General features: G+C 39.0%; 4 protein-coding genes across 7 annotated transcripts in view; 1 reads left to right on the top strand and 3 right to left on the bottom strand.

Annotated features, from left to right (window-relative positions):
- The first annotated feature begins 6,216 nt into the window (after positions 1-6,216).
- gjb3 (gap junction protein beta 3) lies at positions 6,217-9,186 on the top strand. Its single transcript, XM_008399580.1, has 2 exons — positions 6,217-6,389; positions 7,039-9,186. Exon 2 carries the CDS (start codon positions 7,109-7,111, stop codon positions 7,973-7,975), a length of 867 nt encoding a protein of 288 aa, XP_008397802.1. The 5' UTR covers positions 6,217-6,389; positions 7,039-7,108; the 3' UTR covers positions 7,976-9,186.
- Positions 9,187-12,055: 2,869 nt separating this feature from the next.
- Positions 12,056-15,276, bottom strand: hmgcl (3-hydroxy-3-methylglutaryl-CoA lyase). The gene is made up of 9 exons (XM_008399579.2): positions 15,140-15,276; positions 14,855-14,938; positions 13,868-13,975; positions 13,670-13,765; positions 13,407-13,555; positions 13,249-13,312; positions 12,952-13,140; positions 12,719-12,844; positions 12,056-12,262 (listed from the first exon to the last, which is right to left on the bottom strand). Exons 1-9 carry the CDS (start codon positions 15,233-15,235, stop codon positions 12,161-12,163), a joined length of 1,014 nt encoding a protein of 337 aa, XP_008397801.1. The 5' UTR covers positions 15,236-15,276; the 3' UTR covers positions 12,056-12,160.
- A 486-nt stretch (positions 15,277-15,762) lies between these two features.
- Positions 15,763-21,900, bottom strand: zbtb8a (zinc finger and BTB domain containing 8A). 2 transcript variants are annotated; one of them, XM_008399577.2, is made up of 4 exons: positions 21,716-21,900; positions 18,694-19,568; positions 18,396-18,565; positions 15,763-17,166 (listed from the first exon to the last, which is right to left on the bottom strand). In XM_008399577.2, exons 1-4 carry the CDS (start codon positions 21,778-21,780, stop codon positions 16,849-16,851), a joined length of 1,428 nt encoding a protein of 475 aa, XP_008397799.1. In that variant the 5' UTR covers positions 21,781-21,900; the 3' UTR covers positions 15,763-16,848. The 2 variants fall into 2 exon arrangements, with proteins under 2 accessions (XP_008397799.1, XP_008397800.1); XM_008399578.2 differs by lacking the exon at positions 21,716-21,900 and adding an exon at positions 20,925-21,664.
- A 299-nt stretch (positions 21,901-22,199) lies between these two features.
- Positions 22,200-23,228, bottom strand: part of gale (UDP-galactose-4-epimerase) — a 5,218-nt gene continuing 4,189 nt past the window's right edge. For all 3 annotated transcript variants that reach the window (XM_008399574.2, XM_008399575.2, XM_017302416.1), the window contains exons 10-11: positions 23,073-23,187; positions 22,200-22,468 (exon numbers count right to left, since the gene is read on the bottom strand). In XM_008399574.2, the coding sequence (XP_008397796.1) occupies positions 22,404-22,468; positions 23,073-23,187 (180 nt within the window). In that variant the 3' untranslated portion in view covers positions 22,200-22,403. The remainder of the gene's footprint in view (positions 22,469-23,072; positions 23,188-23,228) is intronic.

The raw sequence follows: 23,228 nt of genomic DNA, 5'->3' as shown, positions 1-23,228 counted from the left end.
TTCTTTTTTATACGGCTGATTACTGTAGCTTCACTACAACGTACCAAAGCAGTGATGTAGTCAGAATTAAGGGGCATTTGCAACTCTCTCCTTATTTGCCTTGCTAAGGTTTTGAAATGCAGTTGTTTACATTCACCTTGGCAGAACCCCCAGTGACAGAGTGGTATGTACAAAAGTAAACCAGCCAAATGAAGCTCTGCTAACAAGGACTGGATAAACTGCAGGCATCAGTAGTTCACTGGAAACTTATGAAGGGATTTTAAGGCAGTCATCCAACTAACACAGTCTTCAGAAACTTTGTAATTTCTAAAGGACTTCAGCAGGTAGATGGAAGATTGACGTTTGAACCTCTTTGTATTCAGACTTTTTAACAAGAACAAACCTTTCCCTTATTTTCTCAGGCAGTAAGTTTGCTAAATTACCTTATTTTTGTTTAAAGTTAAAGAACAGCATCATGGGGATAATACTGTCAATAAAAAAAATATGCCTAACACATGAACAAATGATTTCGTGGGTTGATGCATTTGAACTCCATCTACGCTGGACAACAATAACATGTAAGAAAACATACAACAATAAAATATAAAATACACACAATTTGAGAAAAAAAATTGCATCAATGAAAGTCTAGACAAGTGTGGTGTGTAGTTAATGAGAAAAACAGAGTATACATTTTGACTGCAAGGTGGGGCAGCTGAAATCCCAGCCTGGGGTCTTTCTGCATGGAGTTAGCCTGCAGAAAGACCCCACAGGTCTGTGGAATTCTCTTTCAGTAAGCAGCTTCTTTCCATATCCTAAAAACCTGACTGTTTGGTCATTTGGTCTCTCTGAATTGCTCTTGGGTATGTGCATGTGGTTGTTTGGTGTACTCTGCCTCTCGCCCAAAACTTGGGTAAGAGGCAAGTTTTGGGTGCCTCTCAAGCCCCCAACACAGATCTGGTTCTATTGTCTGGATATAAAACAAAGAGCTAGATTGTAAAAGTGTGGAGTGGAAAGTGGAGATCTATGACATCCTTTAGTTTTATCTTATCTCTGAAGAAAGACACTGGGAGTATCATAGTTTGTGACCTTTGTTTGGGATATCAAGTTAACTTGTTATTGTTGATGAAACAATTGATTGCTAAAATATATTTTCCCCATGCAGAAAAGACAAATAGACAAAAATGAATCTCTTCTACTAAGAGATTAGATGATATCAAAAATCCAGATTATTAAAAAAAAAAAAAAGAGAGAGACACTGACGTTCTGGTTCTGGTCACCTTCAGTTGAGTCTGACTGTAAATTCAGTTTTTTGAGTTTAGCTGATTCATCTTCACACCCTGAAGTTTCACAATGGATGTTTCCTTGATGCACGTGTCTGTCAAGTTGGTCACTTAGTTGTTTTTACCTGTGACCTGCTTTTTCAACTAATTTGGAAAACGTTTTGACCTAAATCCAAATTAGAATGACTAAAGTATGTCAACATTGCATTAGTTAGTTGCTGACTGATGATGATGATGATGCCAAGCTCTTTTGTTGTCTTCAGATCTTTTCATTCTTCAGTGAATTCATCCTTCTTCCTGGTCCTAATGACCTCCTTCTCCCATGTTTGCCCTTTTAGATGGAAACTGGTTGATCTGTCCTTCTGGGATAAAGTTAATCTAATCACTGTTTTGAACTAATCAACTCTAAAAAACAGGAGTTATGAAGGACATGATCTTTGTATAGTAATGTAAAAAAGTTGCTAAGAATCGCCAATCTCTGGGACAACTATCTTAATTTCAATATATAGATCTCTATTTCACTTTTAGGAGGAATTTTGAATATTTCAGGGCATAAGAACTTTGATGTTTTACTAAAGCGTTTCAAGACCAGATGCTGAGTTTGGAGCCACTTTTTCCATCACAGTGACTTGATAATTCATACCATAAATTCCAGGAAGGTATTGGAAAACTTCCTTCAAGATTTTGGTCCCTGTTAACACAGTAGCAACTCAGAGTTGCTTCATAATTATTCGCTGCGCATCTACAGTTCCACCACATCTTGCAGGTGGTCTGTTGGATTGAGATCTGGAGACTCTAAACTCATTGTGCTTTATGACATGATGCCAAGGCTGCATGCAAGACTTTCTTGCCATCAGAACATCCTGGTTTTTGATGCTAGTTGGGGACTTTGTGAACTTAGTTTTAATGTTCTCCCCATATTCTGTCTGGGTTACTCCGGCTTCCTTCCAAAAACAATATGTGTTCAATTAATCAACCATCCTAAAATGCCTTTACATATGAGAGTGCGTGTGGTTGATCTTGTTTGTTCCTGTTTTATCCTGTGATGGAAAGAGAGACACGGTACACCCTGCCTCTCTTTCGTTGAACTGTTAAGACTTCGACACGAGAGCATTGTTGAAGGACCCAGCTAATTGAGCAACGGTTTCCTTTCCATCTTGTCAAACCAGTTCCCCAATCTTTTAATTACTTTTTCTTTTTCGTTACATTCTCTGTAAAACCAAGACATGGTAGTCCATTAGCATCACAGCATGATAGCAGTTTCTGAAATATTCAACCACTAAAACCATTCACAATTCAATACAACTTCAATCTCATGTCCTTTCCTGTCTGATTCTTGTTTTAAACTTCTGCAAGTCATTTTCTAGATGCCTAAATGCATCAAAATACTTTTCTATGATTGATATTCCCGTTTGTATAAGGAAGTAAATAAATAGTTTTCCCTGAATTAAACCATTCACAGGAGGTACTGGAAAACGTCCTTCAAGATTTTGTTCCTTGTTGACGTAGTAGCAACTCAGAGTTGCTACGATGTTACACGTGTGATTGCCTTTGGCCATTATCCTGTTTCTCCAGTCAGACTGTGTGTCTCTGTAAACAATCCTGCCCTCCCTCTCGCGATGGGAACCTCAAGGGTCTTATGGAAAGACCTTCTCACACAATTTATTGGCTTCCTTCCTTTTTCAGAGCCAGCAGTTGAAAGCTATGTCTTTCAGTCTGTTGTGTCCTTCTTGTTGGGACTTGTCGCTGGCAGGAGGTTGAGTCACACTATAAATTTCTTCGGGTGTGTTCTATCCAGACTGGAACCAGTTCTTCATTTAGTGTCTAGAAAAATCACGTGCACCCCTCCTCCCAGCCTGAAAGGGATTATTGTCCACTAAAATGATAAAAACGCAGATGTTGAAGCAGCTTTGGAAAACATGACTTTTTTCTTTTTTCCTGAAAGCACAACAAACAGCAGTGGAAAAAAAAGCGATATCGAGAGGCTTTGTCCGAACAATCTACCAGTTCATTCTCCATTTCTAACATGCAAGAGCTGACTGCTTACATAAAAAATGATGATTGCATTTCACGCCACATTTTCCTCGTTCTTCATTTTTTTTCTGTTTGTCGCCTTTGAGAACTGACTTCTTAGAAACTAAAGGTTTTTTGTTCTGTTCCTTGAACACATTGGCTAAATTATTCAAACTGAACCTTGGAACCAAATGAAAATACATGTTTTTTTATTTTTTTATCCTCTGCTATGTAGATAGAGAATGTTATTGTTCTGAGCAGGAACACGTTTGCAAGAACTAGCTTGCTCTGGCACAGCCCCATGGATTTTAGCACACAGACTAAAGAAAAGACACAAAAGCTACACCTTACATAATTTCAGAAGGTGAATGATACCGAGACCCTTTGGGAGGAGGTGAATGGTTGAGCTGTTATTTGAGCAGAGTAAAGTTAAAACATTATAAGGCACACAATGCTCATTTTTAAAATAGTATTATGATATAAATCTCCATAAAAGAGCACGTAAAAAGTGTTTTGTTTGGGTTTTTTTTTTCAAGCCCAGAGCAAATCTCTAAGTAAGACCTCCCCCAAGCAACGAATATGTACAAGTCAAAGGATATGCACAACAACAAAAATATGCATTCATGTTGAGGTGTGTCTCTTGCGTGCGCTGTCCAGAACCGTCACACATGTTCAGACAAGGAGAGAATCCTGTTCCTGGAAACTTAAAACATGGCAACAATAAGACTGAGTGTTTACCCTTAAAAACAAAGACAGCACACCTGCTAGGTACAAACTTTGACTACAAAAAGCACTGAATGCTTCAAAATGAGAAAAATCTAATAAATTATTCATGTCATTATTTGGTTTTACCTTTCATTTTTCCTCTCACAAATGGTAACTTTGATATTGTTAATGCATTAAAGGTGAAGCAAAGATCTCAAACATGTCAAGTGTTACAATTTAGAGTATGCGTTGATAAGGTTATTTTTTCAGATTAAAGAAAAATCACAATTTCAACAGGTTTTAACAATGTTTTTTTATTGATCTGATGTATTATTCTATTGTAATGTAAACTGTCAGAATAAAATCAGTATAGTTCACAGAAATTAAGGCATTAAAACATGACTTTGTGTTTAGTTTATATATATAATGTGTTTCAAAAAGTCAGAAGTTTTTCATCACTCTGATCTCAAAGTTTGATATGACTGCCCTGTTAGCAAACCTACAGGTAACTGAATAAAAATGAGAATAAAACTTTGCACCTATAAATATTTCTACATCGTTAAATCAGTCAAACACGATACAATTTAATTTCCTTCGGTAGAGATGTTGCTTCTGTGTTCTGAAAGAACACAATGGATAGAAATACTTTGTACCACATCTTAAAGCCAACGTCTATTTCATCCCACTACTTTTTAGAATCAGAACATAGCTAAAGACTTCTAAGAAACAAGTAATTGTTACAGATGGTGACAGGAACCAGGCTAAGAAAAGGAGGGGTCTGTAAATAGACTATGTAATTACAGTTTTGCCCCAGTCAATTTCCTGTGTAGATTTTATCCAGTACAGGACCATCTTCACAGCTAGATGACAAGATTCCTCCACTCTTGGCAAATTTAAGTGAATACATTCATTGAAAAAGATGATTTTGACTGAGCCAGAGGAGGAAGGTGACAAAAAAGAAAAAGAACCCCTAGAGTTTAAATCTGAAGAAGAAAAGTCGCACGTTTCTCACCTGAAATTCAATTTGTCCACCAGTATATGATATATAAAAAAACAGCTTTATTTGGAGTTTTGATGATTTCTACTTCAACAGCACAGGGTCTCTCTCACATACACACAGTATATTTGTACACGATGTTCTTCTAGTCGACACGTTGCTGCAGTGTTTGGAAATAACACATCTAGAAATCCAGATAACACTGTCTTACATAAAGCAACTGTCTGATGTGAATTGTCTGTATAAGACTCCGTCTGGACAACTCTGGGTGGAATGTGGGACTCACAGTGTCCTAGATGTGTTGTGAACTTCGATGAAATCTGAGCTAATATTGTGAATATCTATTACAGATCTTACTACGCAACCAGATTGGATTTTGCATACTCTGAGTAAAGTTCATGTGGATTTTTCTCCTAACTCGTGGGCTGGGTGGTTCGGTAACACTTTATTTGAAGGGGTGTGCACAAGACTGACATGACACTGTTATAAACATGACATAACGCCTGTCATGAACATAAAGAAGTCTTTATGAATGTTTATGACGGTTGTCATTAAGTGTCATTCGGTAACTTTTAATGCAAAGTTGCTCTAAAAGTTGCTTTAAAAGTCCATTAAAAGTGCCAACTTTGCATGATTTTGTAAATTATGATAATTTCATGCAAAGATTCTTTATGTTCATGACAGTTGTTATGTTTATAACAGTGTCTTATGCACACCCCTTCAAATAAAGTGTTACCAGTGGTTCACTGACATCCACTAAGACAAAAGTTGAAGCAACGTTGCATTACACATTACTTTGGAGTACAAGACGTTCAGATGAATTTTGTGATGGAAACAAGGATTCAAGTAAACAGAGAAATGAAGAAAACAAAAGGAAGACTAAAGGCAAAAGAGTGGAATGCTAATTAAAAGTCCAGCTCAGCTCAAGATGGTTTAAAAATAAGGGCGGTTCTGTTAAAAGCCTCTATTATTGTCAGTGGTTTGTGGGTTCGTTTTTTTTTTTTTTTTTTTTTTTTTTTTTTTTTTTAAAATATCAAAAAAAGAAAAAAAAAAAAAAAAAAAAAAAACTCCAGTTGTGAGATCTTTTTAAAGTTTCTTTTGGTAAAGTATTGGTGGTAAAACGCAAGCAGCTCGAATCTTACCAGTGCCTTTTCAGATTCATAATATAAATCAGTTCTTTGAGAGAGACGAGAAGGAGGGTGGAGAGGAACATCTGGGGGCAGTTCTAGGGTTTCTTCATTTTTTTTTTAACCACACCCACGGCCACATTTCTCCTCTGCTCTCCTGTACCTGTAAACGGGAGTCAAATCTGTGCGTAAAAAAGATCGGTACGAAGTTGTACTGAGACGGAATAAAGGGGAAATGAATAAGCCGGTGGTTCTTTTAGTGAGATATGGATTGAACATCTCAAAGTAAGTGAAAGTAAACTATTTTGAAAATGTCTTAGAAGGATTTGGCAATGTTCGTGATCGCGTTTCAGACAGAGATCAAGTCCTGAGTCCGCACTGAGCAGACCTACTCATTTGTAACCGATTATCTGTGATTTAGAATGTCAGAATACTGACTCAGAGCGATTCTTCCCACGAAAAATATTTCCAGAGAACGCGGACAATTAGTGCGTAAAAGTCGTTTTTTTAAAATGTACCCAAGCTTTAAGACGCTTTAAGACTCAACATTAGATTTTCTTCAACGTGAAAATACTCACAAAAGTAGACTGGCATGCTCTCACCTCGTTTCGAAGGTGACTATTTGCCTAAAACACCCTAAAGAAAAAACTGAATAAACAGTTTGTGGGTGTGTAAAAAAGAAAAAAGAAAAAAAAAGTTGCTTCAGCTTGTCTGTCTTCTTTGTTGGCAGTTTAGTCACGGGCCTTTACATGGCTGTGATTTTACAATCGCCCTTTTGATATGATTAAGACTTCGAAAGTTGGAGATGTTTTTTTTTTTTATTTCCAATCAGGTCTGAACAGACTTTCTGAAATGTCTATTGGCTGAAACTCAACTGGCTCTGAAAACATGGTGTTCGTGACCCTTTTTTTTTCTTTTACATTTCCACTTCCAGGTGAAAGGAGAAACGGTAACCATAGAGAGAAGAATTTCAGACAACAGATATTTGACTACACGTCAGCAACATGGACTGGAAGACCTTCCAAGCCCTCCTCAGTGGAGTGAACAAATACTCCACTGCGTTTGGACGGGTATGGCTGTCGGTGGTGTTTGTGTTCAGGGTGATGGTGTACGTGGTGGCAGCTGAGCGGGTGTGGGGGGATGACCAGAAGGAATTCGACTGCAACACCAAGCAGCCTGGCTGTCCCAATGTCTGCTACGATCACATCTTCCCCATCTCCCACATCCGCCTGTGGGCCCTGCAGCTCATCTTCGTCACCTGCCCTTCGTTCATGGTGGTGATGCACGTAGCGTACCGCGATGAACGCGAGCGAAAGCACAGGGCCAAATTCGGTGACGACAGCAAGCTGTACACCAACACTGGCAAGAAACACGGTGGGCTGTGGTGGACCTACCTAATCAGCCTTTTTGCAAAAACAGGTATTGAGATTGCCTTCCTTTATATCCTTCACCACATCTACGACAGTTTCGACTTACCGAGGCTCTACAAGTGTGAGGAGTCACCTTGTCCCAACATGGTTGATTGCTATATCGGTCACCCAACAGAGAAGAAGGTCTTCACTTATTTCATGGTTGGGGCTTCGGCCCTCTGTATCATCCTGAACATATGCGAGATCATCTATCTCATCTCCAAGAGAATTGCACGGATCATAAACAAGTGCAAAAGGCACAATCGCCACATGGCTGTGCAACATGACGACTACAACAACGACAACTTCCACAACTACAACATGGCTTTGCCAAAGAGAGATATGGATGACAAGCCTCCATCCTTCAAGAACGTCTGCAAAGCACCAAACCGGCTGGAAGTACTCGGGCCAGATCCAAAGATACGGGCCTCTGCTCCCAACTTGACTCTATCATGGTCATGATGGAAGTCAGGCCAAGGCTCAAGAGCTGAAAACTGCTTTGGCTGGAATTTAAGGTTTGCAAACCTTAAAAAGAAAATACAGATGCAGACCCATGAGTCAAATTGCAGAATGTTTCAGAGCTGGCTCATTGGTACTGGATTCATTGAGACTTTGTGTCCGCATCTAAAACTCTCGAGGAATTGTTTGAACTTCGGTCTCCAAGTCAACATTCACAATATTTACAAGTCAACTGTTAAATTTGATTTGTTGGTGATACGTGGTTGTCCTTCTTGGATACTATAAATATCTCTGCCATTTCAGCTCTTCTACTTTTTTAAAATAAGCCAGTGAAAGTTCTATCAGCTTTACTTTTGAGTAGTTTTGGCACTGGGGGGAAGGGACATAAGTGCCACAAAAGCAAAGACACACCTGGTAGAGGTATTCACCATCCCGGCCAGTGTCTACAGTGGTGTGTCAGGAACTGATGTCGTAATCTACAGGTTAGCCACTAAAAAAGAATTTTTACAATTTAGTTTACACTCAGATTATGGTTTTAGCTTCATGATTTCATGTAAATTCAAAGAAAAGGACACCATTCATCATGGGAATATAGGTGCTTCAGATCTTGTATAAAAGGTGACTAGAGATGAGCTGTTTTATTCTCACAGACAGTATCAAATGCATCTGTTTTGCATTTCATGTTTTTGAAATCCTTGCTCTCTCTGTCAGGTTTGTGCTGCTTAGACTCCTTGTGTTTTGACATGCTTGTGCACAACCTCACGCGATCCAAGACCACTGTTGATTCAAGTAAGCCTCAAGGGGATACTGCTGTTTAATTCTGTCTTTTAATGCTGAATCATGTTGAATGAAAACTGGACAGACCCGGATGCGGCTTGTGGAACTGTAACAGTCCAATCTGGAAGTCATGTGGGAAAGTGCAGGTGCTGTTAATATTTGTCCTTTTTGTAAAAGTCTAAATGTATGAAAACAATGTGTGTCTTTGCTGTTTTTGAATTGAGATTCATTATTAGATACAAGCAACTTTTATAAGAGAAAACATGCTATAAATATAGATTTTAATTATGCATGTGGATCCTGACAATTTTCATCTGAGGAGCTGGTCATTGTTTTATGATGAATCCTGACGTCGGCATAAATTTGTGCCAGACATGCATCTGAATATACTGAGTCATAATTATGTACCGTTTAAAATTGTTTCCAATAACTGTCAAGTGCTTTTCCAGGTGTTTCTTGGATTACGTAACAACCTCAGGTTGCCTGTTTTACTTGTCCTTCAGGTTTCTTTTACTTGCATCAGCTGAAATACTTTGTTTAGTCCTGGATGTTTTCTTAGAACTGGAAATTTCCCACAGAGACAATAAGAAATCTACTCACAATAGTTCCTTGGATGGTGATTAATGGCTCAAAATATGCTTCTTCCTGAAGAAGTATAAAAGCATAAAAAGGTGCATGTGACGCCCTCTACTGTTCCTGGTACCCAATGGTGGGGTTGTGAAAAACCTGAATATAAATTATTCTTTTATTGGACAATGTAACCCTAAAACATTGTGAGAGAGGCAGCCTTTCATTTTAAAACATTTATTAGCTGGAGGGGGGACATGTTTTTGACTTCACAGCTGCCACATTAGCCATTTTTGTGAAGGGATGCAAGTGAAACAAAATTATAATCCATGGCTTTCATTTTTCATCAGTGTCCCGCAAAATTTCATATCTCAATATCTTTTGGGAGTCTTGAAGCTATGATTGGAATTCAAGTACAAACCACTTTCCAAGTTGGGCTTTAGGGGTTATTTTCCACAAATGCAGCAAAGAGTTGTGTAAGAAGCAAAAACCGGTGAAACGGCTTGCATTCCAAGTAGTTTTATCTCTGCAGGCAACCCAATGTGCCTTGCCCAGAGGCACTCAGACATGCAGCAGGGGATGACAGCTACTCTTCCAACTGTTGCCCTTGTTAAGTAAGTGTGTGAAACAGGCAAGAACTGAAGCCGAGCTGTGGACAATCAAATCTAAAAACAATCATCCAAATTGACGTAACATGCCACAGATTGTTTTCTTTAGATAACGGAGTAAGGAGAAGCTTCACTTAGTTTCCCATCAAAATAGAAACGATTAGAGAGCATTCCATTCAAGTGAGGCAGAGAAATGATATTGCAATGCATTTTCAATGTGTTTTATCAAGTCAGACAACTCAAAAATGCTTTAAACTAGACGCAGTCAAATCAATAACACATTTAAGGCGGTGAGCTGACAGCAGACTGACAGAAGTCAGTTGTGTTGGCTAACATCCTAGTTACAGGAACTACTTGCTGAACTACTCTCGCCCCATGTGTGTTGCTCTTTATAACTCACAAATACCAACAGGAAAACAGGCAAACAAAGGAATGTGTGGAAAATTTCCATTTGCTAAGAGGCCTGTGGAACTCCCTGAGTCACATTTTTTAATTTTAAAGAAAAATCTTGTGGCCACTGTCAGAAACTAAAAAAAATGTAATCCATTTTGCAGGTTAATGGTCTAAAACATTTTGTCAAATCAACAAAGATTTGACAAAATCTGCAGTCCTCTGGGGCTGCACAGTGGCGCAGTTGGTAGAGCTGTTGCCTTGCAGCAAGAAGGTTCTGGGTTCAATTCCCGGTCTTTCTGCATGGAGTTTGCATGTTCTCCCTGTGCATGCGTGGGTTTTCTCCGGGTACTCCAGTTTCCTCCCACAGTTCAAAAACATGACTGTCAGGTTAATTGGTCTGTCTAAATTGCCCCTAGGTGTGAGTGTGTGTGTGCATGGTCTGGTCCTCAAAAGATAATATCCTGGAACCTTTTGATGGATTCCTTCTCAAGCAGACCCGACTCAAATTAATAGTGAGGCTATTTGATTCAGGTGCTTCAGATATTTATCTGGAACATGATTGAATGATGAGCTTAAACTATTTGATCTGCGCATCTAAAACTTGCAGGACCCTGGCACTTGAGGACTTAAAACAGCCATATGCAACTTCTATAAAAAAAATAAAAAAAGTTTTTTTACACATTTGTCAAAACTATTACTATGTTGAGACAGTTTGAAACACAAACTGTGAAAAAAAAATCAAGGTCCTTTGCCTTCTACCTAACGTCCTGTGCTGTCAGAAACAACCAATCAGAGCCAGGAAGAGAGTCTTAGTGCTGTCATTCACTCTTGTGTATACCCCACTCAGAACCTCCCCCTATCTCTCTGCTAAACTGTAGCTGGCTCATCACAACATGACCTGCTCTGAATCTAAGGTTAGTTAGCATGGCCACCGATGATGGCGGATAAATGGTTTTCCTGTAATGATAAGTTGTTTCTTCACCGCAGGTTTAGCGGCACGTACAGAGATTGATTGACACTGCTGAGATACTCCTTCTGCCTCTGGTTGGTTGTTTTTGACCAGGAGTAGTGCATTCCTTCAAATAGCAATAGAAACACCGGGAGGTAGTGGAGGCGCTCGATCTTTTCACAGATTATCCGTCTCACATTACACTGTCACAATATGGTGAGTTTTAACAAATGTGCAAAAAACATATTTTTGCAGAAGCAACATACTGTAACTATACTTTATGTCTAAGCTGGGATTCCCTGGTCACACATTACACAAATACTTAAAAGCAGGATTTCTCAAAGGTTTCCAGTATGAGATGATGCTAAAACAAATATTACATCCTAGCAATATTCATCAGTAGACAAACGCAATCACAAATTACAATGCAAAATATTTTTATTTTTGAAACTTTCAACTTTCATAAATATGTACATATCAGATTTAAAGAGATAATTTAAATAAATAACCTTAAGCACTATGTTAAAAAAAATAAACAGTTTCACTAACCATTATATTGTCCAAACTTCAAAGGCATGATGGTTTCCACAGGTACATCCTGAACTAAATCTTCTGCTGTGATATTAGTGATTTAATCTGTATTTACAGGACCGTGTGTCATTAGAAACTTAGTTAAGTCCATTCTTCATCCACTGACCACAAATTGACAAAAGCATTCATTTAAAAGACAATTGCTCTTAAGAATAACAGATTTTACATAAGGCACCAATACAGAAAACAATATTTAGCAACAATTTTTAGAGCGGTTAAATCAAACCACATTTTATTTTTGCTTAATTTTGGAAACTGAGGATGATATAACCTTGGAAAAAGCCACCATTTTTTATTTTTTGTCTACAGTTTGCAGGTGGCTTGTGCCACTTTGGAGCTGGTCTTCCTGTTGATGGTTCGACAGATAAAAGCTCCAGCATCCATCAGCTTTGAGAGGTCCACTCCCTGACGTGAGAACACAGAGTCACAGCTTAAATGATTTGAGGAAAAGTTCAAGTAAAACATAAGTAATTCATCTATTTTTAAAGTTTACAAGAAGAGCAGCAACAGCATAAGCAGACTGACAGAAAACAGGAACAGAATGAAATTATTCTCGATTGATCAAAGGTGAAAATTTAACTCCAATGTTATTTTAAAAAATACTGGAAAATATTGTTTTACAGAGTACTGTAACATTCAATTCTGGTTTTTAAGAAAATGTACAAGTCATTTAATATGTGACCGTTTCATCCGGAGACAGAAAATGGATCAGCTGAGGCATTATAAACTAATAATTAATGAAATAACTGCTGTTGATAAGCGATATGTAAATTTACCAGAAGTGTAATTAACAACTGGTTTTCTTTTCCCTCCTAGCCGACTCCAAAGCAAAGTCAAGCAGATAAAAAGTTGATCTCTTACCGTTTCAATTCCAAGTCCATGCAGCATATAAACAACATCTTCAGTTGCAACATTCCCAGAAGCCCCCTGAGCGTATGGACAGCCGCCCAGTCCAGCTACTGATGAGTCTACCACGCTGATTCCCATCTGAGAAAAGGAAACAAAACAAAATGAAAAAAACTTCACTTTTATAATAATACCCTAGATTGTTTCAGGGAAAGCTTTTAGATTCAGAAACATGAACTCAGCCTGACCTGCAAGGCTATGAGGATGTTAGCCAGAGCCTGGCCATAAGTGTCGTGGCAGTGAACAGCTAAAGCGCTCACTGGCACCTCTTTGGTCACAGCTTCCAACATTTTAGTCATACTTCCAGGAGTCCCCACTCCAATAGTGTCACCTAGAGAAATCTCGTAACAGCCCATAGAGTACAGGCGCTTCGCCACCTGTGACACAGAAACAAATCATAAGTGCTTTGCGTCTGGCTGTTTTACAAAAGATGATGAACGACTTATTTGCTGAACAAACTCAACATCTTTTGAGCCATAACTCACATGTGCAACTTTCTCAGGCGCCACCTGGCCCTCATACGGACATCCCACAACGCACGAGACATAACTGCAGTGACGAGAAACATGGATGAAAGAGTTTGAGAGCAAGTCCGAATGATTTAAAGGTTTACTGAGAGTGGCGAGGATGCTGGTAATTATACCCCCGAACTGGCACAGCAGCTTCTTTAGCTGCCTTCATGACCTCCTCGAAGCGCTGCAAACTCTCCTCCACAGAGCAGTTTATGTTCTTCTTGCTAAACAGCTCAGATGCAGCACCAAATATGGCCACCTCTGAAGCTCCGGCCTTTAGCTACAGTGCAAGAAATCAAAACATGTTTTAGAGCTATCACCTGCAGTATTAAAACCTGAACATTCAGTACCTATTCAGGGCTGAAGCAGAAATACAGGAATGTGCAGCACTCACAGCAGCTTGAAAACCTTTCAGGTTTGGCGTGAGGACTGGATAAGACACTCCTGGTTTCTTACGGATACCTTTCATCACCTCCACCTGATCTGCCATCTGATAATTAAACAATAGAAGCCAATCAGTACAAAAAAAAAACAAAGCTCAATTCATTCTTACATGCTGAGGTCAGAGTGGGTTTTGTTCTAAAATGCTTACCTGAGGAACCCATTTAGGGGACACAAAGCTGGTGGCCTCGATGACTGGAAGTCCAGACTCTGACAACATGTTAATTAAATTGATTTTTGCCTCTGTTGGAACGATAGTCTAAGGGATAGAATAATAAAACACAAAAATGAAGAACAGCTGATAAATAATGCCAACTAGGCATGACTCACGTAATTTCACCAGATTGAACAAGATTGCCACACCTATTCTTTTGCTCACTGAACCACTAGGGCAACTATTTAACTTTATATTTAAAATTATTTTGCTTTTTTTTTTTTGAAAGGTAGTATCTTATAAAAAAATCAGCATCGTAACAAAACAGAAACAAAAACAGCCAACATGTTAGGTTTAAAACATCTTCGCTGTATTACATAATTATAGTTGCACAAGTAAAAATGAAAGAATTGTATGCTTGTAAATTCAAAATTAATATGCTGTAATGCCTGTACTGACAATTATTCAAAAACACGATAATATAAAAACTATTTAATAATATAACTGCACAGTATTATTGCAATTATAATACTGACAAAAGCATTCATTTAAAAGACAAGTGCTCTTAAGAATAACAGATTTTACGTAAGGCACCAATACAGAAAACAATATTTAGCAACAATTTTTAGAGCGGTTAAATCAAACCACATTTTATTTTTGCTTAATTTTGGAAACTGAGGATGATATAACCTTGGAAAAAGCCACCATTTTTTATTTTTTGTCTATTTTTTACAACAAAAATGTTTTTGTTGTAATTGTGATTTTTTTTTAAAGCTAAAGATAAATAAATAAATAAATGTCTATATTATGTACTTCACTGAAATTCCTGACACAAGAAAGCACCTGCTCCCCTTGGATAAACATTTAGTTGTAAATAGTGATTAACCTTCATTTGGTTAATCTTATGGCTTGAAAATCACATAAAACCAAACAAAACTATAAACACACACAAAAAACATAATTTATTTATTTATACAAGTGTACCTTTTCATTTTGAAGACCGTCTCTGGGTCCAACTTCCACTATTTTCACAGTTTGTGGGAGAGCATGAGCAGCTTTTACACATGTCTAAAGGCAAAACACACACATATAACTACCAACAGTCAAATAAAAATAGAGTTAAAGCTGAATTGTAGCGTCTCCTCAAGAGTCACCAAACACAACCAGCTTCAAGTTGAGGCTAATGGATATTTGGAGACCGATGTTCTTTACGGCACCAACTATAAACGTTTAGTTCAAACAACGGGGAAATAAAAACCCAGAACTAACCGTCTTCTCCTTTGGTGCGGAGCTGAACGACATATATTGCTGACCCATTCTTAATCTTAAAGTTGTTCTGTTGACAAGCCTCATTGTAGCAGCCATCACTAGCTAGCTAACAGCAGCCTGACGTCATACTTCCTGGAAACGCGAGTTGTGACGTTTTCTTTAAAAAAAAAAAAAATGCATAGGCGCCATCTACTGGCAATAATTAGGTAGTGAATAAGAAGCGATAGGATATAGAACAAAAATCACATTTATTTATTGCACATTCTTTTAGTCACCACACAGAATATAAAATATTTATCTGGCCTTGTAGTTCTTATATCTTGTGCAATTGTATGTCAGCTTTCCAGAAGACGTCGAGGTCTCTTTAAACACTAGGTAAAAACGGAACCCTAGAAGTGTCAGTATAGCAAAGTAAAATATCAAAAATAAATAAATAAATAAATAAATAAATAAATAAATAAATAAATAAATAAATAAATAAATAAATAAATAAATATCAGAAAATATAAGCTGGGCCAGATCACCTCTTCACACATTCATATCCCCGTTTTGGACAGTGTTGATATTTTGTCCTAACTTACTTAAATGCTGTACCTGAAAACAAACCCATTTCATACACCAACCACACAGCACCAGTTTATTTCACTTAATAGTTTAGGTGTAAATTCAATTTGAAGAAGGGAAGTAGAAAACCGCTCAAATATAACATGAAAATAATTTTATTTCCTGAAGACTGAGTGTTGTGGTTCATTTCTATTGACTGTAGTTCTGATTCCTTGTCAGACAACTTCACTCATGTAAAGAAAGTACACATATTTTCTCCTTGATCAAACAAAATTAAGCATTATTTTACATTTTATGGTTTAAAAAAGAGAAAAAGTTTTCTGGAGTGTAAGTACTCTAGTTTTTTCAAAGTAGGCTTCACAAAAATGATATTGTGTTAATTGGATCTCAAAATATGCTATGACACTTCGTTCATTTGAGTCACAAATTTTTCTTAAAATTGTTTTCGCAAATACTTTGTCTAGTTTTTCAACTTGATGATCTTCATATTTCAGAATATGAAAGCTAGGTTCTTTTTGAAAGTATAATGCACAAATGAATAACTGGTAGAGATATAGTAGCTTAGTTACAACTCACATCTAATGATAAATCAGGTACAGGTGTATAAAAATATCTTTAATGTGTCAGAAAGTAAAAATAAAAAGTAATAAATAAATTACAATTGATTATACCATAGTGCATATAATAAACAAGAAATCAGAGAGCTTGCAAAAAAACACTTTAAACAAAATTATGTCTCCTTAAACTTGAAAAATCCTTAAAAGCTGCCATTTAGTCTGGATCAACATTTTGGGTTCATTGCTAACAAAAAGTCCCAAATCTCTGAAAAGACAGAGTGTCTTTTCATGCATTCAAATGAAGAAACACTTATTAAAATCATTGTAACACAACAACTCAATCAAAACAATAGAAATGAATATGCATGCTTTGGATACTGCATAACTTTAGCAACATTTACCAAAAGCAGTTTTTGTTTTCCCCACAGTCTCAAAAAGAATGATTCCTGTGTTGGATACACCCAATAAACTGAGAGCTTACATCTCCAGACTAGTTTTTTTTTGTTTGTTTGTTTGTTTGTTTTTTTTGCATTGCTTTAACACAGAGATGCACACTGCCAATATATGTGCACGTAGTTTGGTCCTTCTTCACTGCAGCTCCTCGTCGCTGTCATCCACTTGCTGGATGATGAGATCTGCACCCGAGTCTTCAGCGAGATCATCTTCGTCATTCACCATCCAGTTTCTCTTGGTGTCTCCCTCCTCCTCACCGTCCACACCTAATAACAGCGCTGGCTCCTCGTTGGGCGTCTGCAGACCGTCCATGGGTATGTCGTCACAGCCCACTTCCTGGATACAGGTGGTGCAGATGCGGTAGCGGCGTGTGCCCTCACACACCACATGCCCGGTTTCCTCTGTCACCTGACATTTGCACTTCCTGCACACCAGTTTCCTGGCTTGATGAATCTGCGGAAAGCCACAAAACAGTTAAAATGCAATTCTGTTTTTCTTTTATAATTAATTCCAGATTTGAGTCATTTATATATGCTCATAAAAGTGGTTAATATTGGTTGGAGTCTACCAGCAGAGACCACTTGGCAATATTTTCCCACTCTTCCATAAGTTCTCCAAATCTTTCAGACTATGACGACTTCTCTTACCCACAGGCTTCTTCTGGAGATTCAGTAGATGATTATGTGAGTGGTGGGGACTGTGGAGTCTCAACAAACTTGCGCAAAGGGTGGGCTTCCCACTCTCAGCCCAGAAAGCCCCCTGTGACATCAATGATGGGCAACATTTTGCCCATATTTAAAAATTGGGTCTCCCACTTATGTACTAACCAAATCCACCAATGTTTGTCCAATAGTTTAAACTAATATCCAGCTTCACAGAAATAGGAGGCTCATCACGATCCCACTAGGGCATTGTTAAATGAGGCCCATAGTTGGAGGTTCCACTGTGGGTCAAGTTTTTAGTTTGGGGTTCCACATGCATATTTACTGATGATGGTGTTTTCTTCTAACCTAAATGTTTTCAATAAAATGTTGTAACATTTGGTACATCTGGATAGTATAAAACCTCAACATGACCTATAACCCACATAAAAGACCTATAACCCTATATGCACATAAAAGTAGAACACCCTGTCCCAGAGTGATGAAGGAAAAAAAAAATAGATCAGTACTTTTACCTCGAGGCAACACAAAGGTATTCCCCTACCTTTGTGTTGCCATCCCAAAAAAACATTCCTTTTTAAAACAGTTTGTTGGTAAGATACCCTAAGATACCCATCTTTGGGTATCTTAGGGAATACCCAAAGATGGGTATTCCCTATTAAGTCTCTCTTTCCTGTCATGCCACCCCCAGTCATCCGAGGCAGATAGTCATCCTTCCTAAATCTGGTTCTTTTATACGTTTCTTCTTGATTAAAGGGATGGTTCACCTGTTCATTTTACTTAACGCCTGCTCAGAATGAGAAACAGAATCCAAGTGACTGTCTGATGCATTTGTTTCCTCCACACTGTAAAGTGGGGTATAAGAATCAAGCTAAACTGAACAGTATGTAGCTTCTTTTTAAATGTTATCCACTGAATTTTGTATTAACAAAGCTATACTAACTATTTTACTATATTTTATGTGATGTTAAATAAAAAAAGCACAGCTGAATGTTAGCTTCAGACTCTGAGAAGACCTACTGTCTCAAAGTGGCTACGTAGGTGCTCCAGGCGGGTGAAGCGCTTATTGCAGGCCTGACATGGGTACGGTCTCTCTCCGGTGTGACAGCGCAGGTGACGCTTCAGGTCTGCCTTCCTTTTCACGGTGTGTGTGCAAAATGGGCATTTAAAGCGCATAACAGGGTTGGAATCTGCAAAAAATGAGAAGATATGGCTGAAATATTTGTCTTACCAAATAAGACTCACGTCATTCAAGTCTGTCCATCAGTAACGTGGACAGACTAGCAAAGCTATTGATGGTCTGTACAGACAAACACACCTTTATTAAAGTGGCCAATAACGCCAACGATTGGAGGTAGTGTGGCGTAAAGCTCCTCTGCTTTCTCAGCCTTTATGGTTCTCGCCTCCTGAATATCCAGGTCTTCATGCTGGCCAGAACGAATGCTGTTGGGAGCTCTCCTTTTGGTCCCTGCTTTCCCACGTCGGCGCTCTGATCCTGGCAGTGTGTACAGAGGGTCCTGAGGGTCATGCAGGTCATCTGTCTCTGCACTGAGCTCATTAGCAGGGCTACTTGGGTCAGTCTTAAGGGCTGAGACTGCAACTTCCTGCTCCGGCTCCTTCCCCATAAAACTGGACTGGGACCTGGAGTTGTCCCGGGTCCAGAGTGCAGGCGGTGGGCTGACAGAGCGGGGGCCTTGCTGCGGATGCTCTGTAGACTCTTCTCCTGCTCCGCTGGTGAAAGAACAGGTCTCAGACAGGCTGTGGCAGCGGTCACTGTCTTCGTCCTTTACACTAATGTCCAGGGAAGATTTGATGAAGTTTTTGCAGTATGTGATGACACTGTTCATCTGCAAGTAGCTGGCCGCGGACATGACCTCGATCACATTGTGACTGGACAGATCCAGCTGCCCGGAGTAGATAAAATCCAAGATAACTGTGAAAGTCTCTGGGCTGAAGACGTCGAAGGTTGCGTTGACAGTTTCTGGCAGCCCGTCTGGCCCCCGGGACAGCAGCATCCGGAAGTAACCGCTGCTGGCAAACAGGACGTTCCGGTGGGCCCTAAAGAGCTGGCCCTCGACCAACACACTGCAGTCGCAAAAAAGCTCCTGCCGGCGCTGCTCGTTTAGCTGCTTCAAAAGGTTGCTCTGGTGGGATGCAGTGATGTCGGCCGTGTTGAACCACCTCTGAGGTTGCCTGCAGGAGACAAAAGCGACAGCATTACCAGAACCTGTAAACAAAAAAAGACAAACTGACTGCATTTGTCTCAACAAAATATTATCAAAGCAAGAGTTTTATATTTACAACCACTTAAATTACAATCAATATCCCCTGAACTTTTTCCCATGTTGTCATGTTGCTGCCACAAATAAACAGGTACTATATAAGGAAATTATGGAATAGACTAAAACAAAGTAGTGCATAAATGTGAAGAGAAAGTGGACTGATCATTTATTTTCAAAGTTGTTCGTGGATACAAATCTTTATAGTGTGACATGCACTTGTATTCTTAGTTAGTCACTGCAAAAATACAGGCAAATCTGTTTGAGTATGTCAAACAGATTTGACGTACTCAAACAGATTTGACATACTCAAACAGATTTGAGTATGTCACCTGCTTTGGACATCAAAAGGTTTTAGCCATTTTTCTTTGCAAAAAAAGTCAAACTCAGTTTGATTGGATGCAAAGCATCAATGAAGAGTGATTTTTCAAGTCTTGCCACAGGTTTTAAATTGATTTAGGTCTGGCTTTCTAATACCCTTATATTTTCATCTAAGCTATTCCAGTGTAGCTCTGCATGCGTGGTTAGGGTCCATAACCCTATCCAGTACCAATCCCAATAAAATCTCTAGTTGCATTTTTGTTTTGCACGGTAAATTCACATTAACATAACAATGTAGTTATTGGAACTAAGTCTATAATAGAGCCAGCACCTGCTAACTGTTTGCAACCATTTTTTACACCAGCTTAATCCTTTTCAGGTTGCAGATGTCTTTCTCCAGCAGTCATTTGGTGAGAAGTGGGGAACATTAAAAGTTGCCAGTTCATCACAGACGTATATCTAATGTCCCTACATACACTCACATAACATCTAAAGGCAATTTAGAGGAATCAGTTAACCCAACATTTTTTTTTTAACTGTAGGAGGAAACTAAATTTGTATCATGTACTAATGCATATAATCACATTTAGCTCAATTAAATAGGAGACAGGCATTGATAAAAGCAAAAAATTAACAGGCCAGACCTAAATCAATATGTCAGGGCGGGCTTACATTGATTTACCTGGACATTGTGTCTTTTATTTTAATTATGCTTTAAACCCAAAAAATTATTTCAATGTTAATTGTAATATTCATGTGGGCAAAATCAAAATAAAAGATACTAAATACACTTCAGATCAACCTCTAATTTAATGTATCTTTGTCTGCACTAGACGACCCCGCCTACATGATTTCTTTCTGCACTGTGATTGGCTAAGAGATCCTTCAGTCAAAGCAAGCCCTTTTAATGGGTTACGCCCGACTCCAGTCAGAGGTTCGGGTGACAAACCTTTTAAACATTCCCGTATGCCGAGTTCAAAGAGTTTAAGGAGCCCCTGATGATGAAACACATCCGACTAGTAGAAAATGATCTAAAAAAGACTACAGCTGGACATGCAGCCCAAAGGAAAAGAAATAATAAATCTCTCTCAACCTCATTTGAAGAATGGTGCCTGTTTTTTCTGAGGCATGAGAAATCTGATTCTTAAAGCTTTCGTATGTAAATTGCACCGCCGTGCCATCTGAAAGGCTCGGCAGCGCCCGATAAACCCACGGTGAAACACCCGCAGTACTCTGTGGCCATTTATTCCACACTCAAATCCAAAGGAAATATCTGAGCTGAGCCATTATCCTTTCACCGAGACACCATTCGACCTACAAAACGACACGACAGTGCTGCAGTCCTGCAAGAGAAAAGCGGGCAGCGCCGCACCGGAGCAGCCCAGCCTGTCCTGGAGCGACGCCCACTTCAGGCTCCAGCCAAGCACACAATGGAGAAAACAGACAGGCGACCGTCCTGGGTGCAGAGCAATAAATGCACTGACACCGTTAAGATATGATGCGCTAAAAACGCCCGTTTTTTATATCCACAAGGCCACCCCCTCCCCATCCCGCCCCACTCCACTCCGCGCTGGAGGTCCGGAGCGCGACGAGCAGCGGGGGAGGATTCGCCTGCTGCCCAGATCGAGCGGCTCGTTCTCAGGCGAGAGGTGTCGCCGAGACCCGCTTACGCCCCAAATCCTGATTTGCCCCCCTTTGGAAAAAAAAAAAAAAAAAAAAAAGAACACCATCAATACTCACTGGTGGCTGGATTCACCCGGCGCCCGATAGAGCCTGCTCGCCCCCAAATCTGCCACCATATCCATTTTATCTTATTTTACCTCGCCGCGTCACCCCCCTCTGCTTTCTTTCCCCCTCGTCCAGGGTCCACAGGCAGACACTTCCTGCTCAGCCCTAAAGACCGAAACCCGGTCGGAGCGACTGGAGCTCTGTGCTGACGTGGGTGTTTATTAACTGGGTGCCCGAAGGTTCAAGGAGCCATTTAAAGCCCCAGCGACCCTTTTAAAATGAACAAGTGAATAGTGCAATATTTACACAGTTTTCAGGAGTCTGTGATGAGCTGAGCTCATTTGAACCTTATTATAAATGCAGAAGGGTGCATATTGAAACCAGCATTGTTCTAATTTGCTTCACTGAAGCCTTCTATATTAACCTCACAACACATTTAAACTTTAATAGGACATCATAGATTTTGGATGGGATATAAATCAAACTCAAAATGAACTGAGACAGTGAAAGTGATTTATTCTGTAGGAACATTTATTTATGTTTCCCATTTGTAAGAATCCCTTATTAAACCTGAATTGCAAGGAGAAAAAAAAACTTTGATTTACACACGTTTCCTCTTGTATAAAATATCTTGAAACAGTTTATAGTTTACAGCCACAGTTTTCTGTGGGTGATTTCCAAAGAAGAAGCTGCAGATGCATCAAGAGGGTACGCCATTGGTGAATCCAGTGGGGTTCATGGATTGCCAGCGCCACAGGTCTTCACCTACACAATACAGGATGCAGAAACATTAGGATATTATTGTGGATGACATCTAGAGGCAGTTTTCTTTATTTTGTCACTTTAAAAAAAATGAGATGTGTCAATGTGTTTTATTTGATGGATCAATATATAGTGCAAACCTGTGAGTGTGGAAGAAAAATTAACACGTTTTAAATTTCTTGGGGAGGGAAAAAAAAAAAAAAAAAAAAAAAAAAAAATCTGAAAAGTGCGGTGTGCATTTGGTTTCTTCACCTCTTTTACTCAGATGACCTCCAGTGCAACCAACTTTTTCTGAAGTCAAAATCCACCTCTCAGTAATTTAACATCAGTATCAGTGCAGCTGTTTGAAAAGACTGTTCAATCTTATCTGAAAACGGAAGGATGAAGCTCTCGGAGGCCACATTTGTATTTCAAAGATTTTTATGTTTCAATAAATGAAAATAAGTCTACCTGTTTCACATAAAATTCAAATAAAACACATTGAAGCTTGTGGCTGTAGTGTGACAAAATGTGTTACAGTTTCTGAAATGCTTTTGTTAAACAAAAGCATTAGTAAAAATATATATTTTTACTAAATTCATCAGATGGTGACGTATGGCTCACTTACACATTCTTTCCAAGTCAAAGGCAGCTGTCCAGCCAAGCTCTTTCTCAGCTAGTGTGGGGTCCGCATAGCAGGACGCTATATCCCCTTCTCTACGAGGTGCAATCTTGTATTTAATCTATTCAAGGAAAGATAAAAAAAAAAAAAAAAATATATATA

Source organism: Poecilia reticulata, linkage group LG22 (genome assembly GCF_000633615.1).
Source record: "Poecilia reticulata strain Guanapo linkage group LG22, Guppy_female_1.0+MT, whole genome shotgun sequence".
NCBI lineage: Eukaryota > Metazoa > Chordata > Actinopteri > Cyprinodontiformes > Poeciliidae > Poecilia > Poecilia reticulata.
Note: the sequence above shows the minus strand (reverse complement) of the source record. Positions and strands in the feature narration are given on the sequence as shown.

Coding starts and splice junctions, on each gene's coding strand:
- gjb3 (XM_008399580.1), top strand. CDS start 7,109: ATGGACTGGAAGACCTTCCAAGCCCTCCTCAGTGGAGTGAACAAATAC.
- hmgcl (XM_008399579.2), bottom strand. CDS start 15,235: ATGGCTGCTACAATGAGGCTTGTCAACAGAACAACTTTAAGATTAAGA. Junction 14,939..15,139: donor CCGCACCAAAGGAGAAGACG/GTTAGTTCTGGG, acceptor TTTTGCCTTTAG/ACATGTGTAAAAGCTGCTCA. Junction 13,976..14,854: donor ACGGTCTTCAAAATGAAAAG/GTACACTTGTAT, acceptor TCTATCCCTTAG/ACTATCGTTCCAACAGAGGC.
- zbtb8a (XM_008399577.2), bottom strand. CDS start 21,780: ATGGATATGGTGGCAGATTTGGGGGCGAGCAGGCTCTATCGGGCGCCG. Junction 19,569..21,715: donor CCGGGTGAATCCAGCCACCA/GTGAGTATTGAT, acceptor TGTCTCCTGCAG/GCAACCTCAGAGGTGGTTCA. Junction 18,566..18,693: donor TATTGGCCACTTTAATAAAG/GTGTGTTTGTCT, acceptor CATTTTTTGCAG/ATTCCAACCCTGTTATGCGC.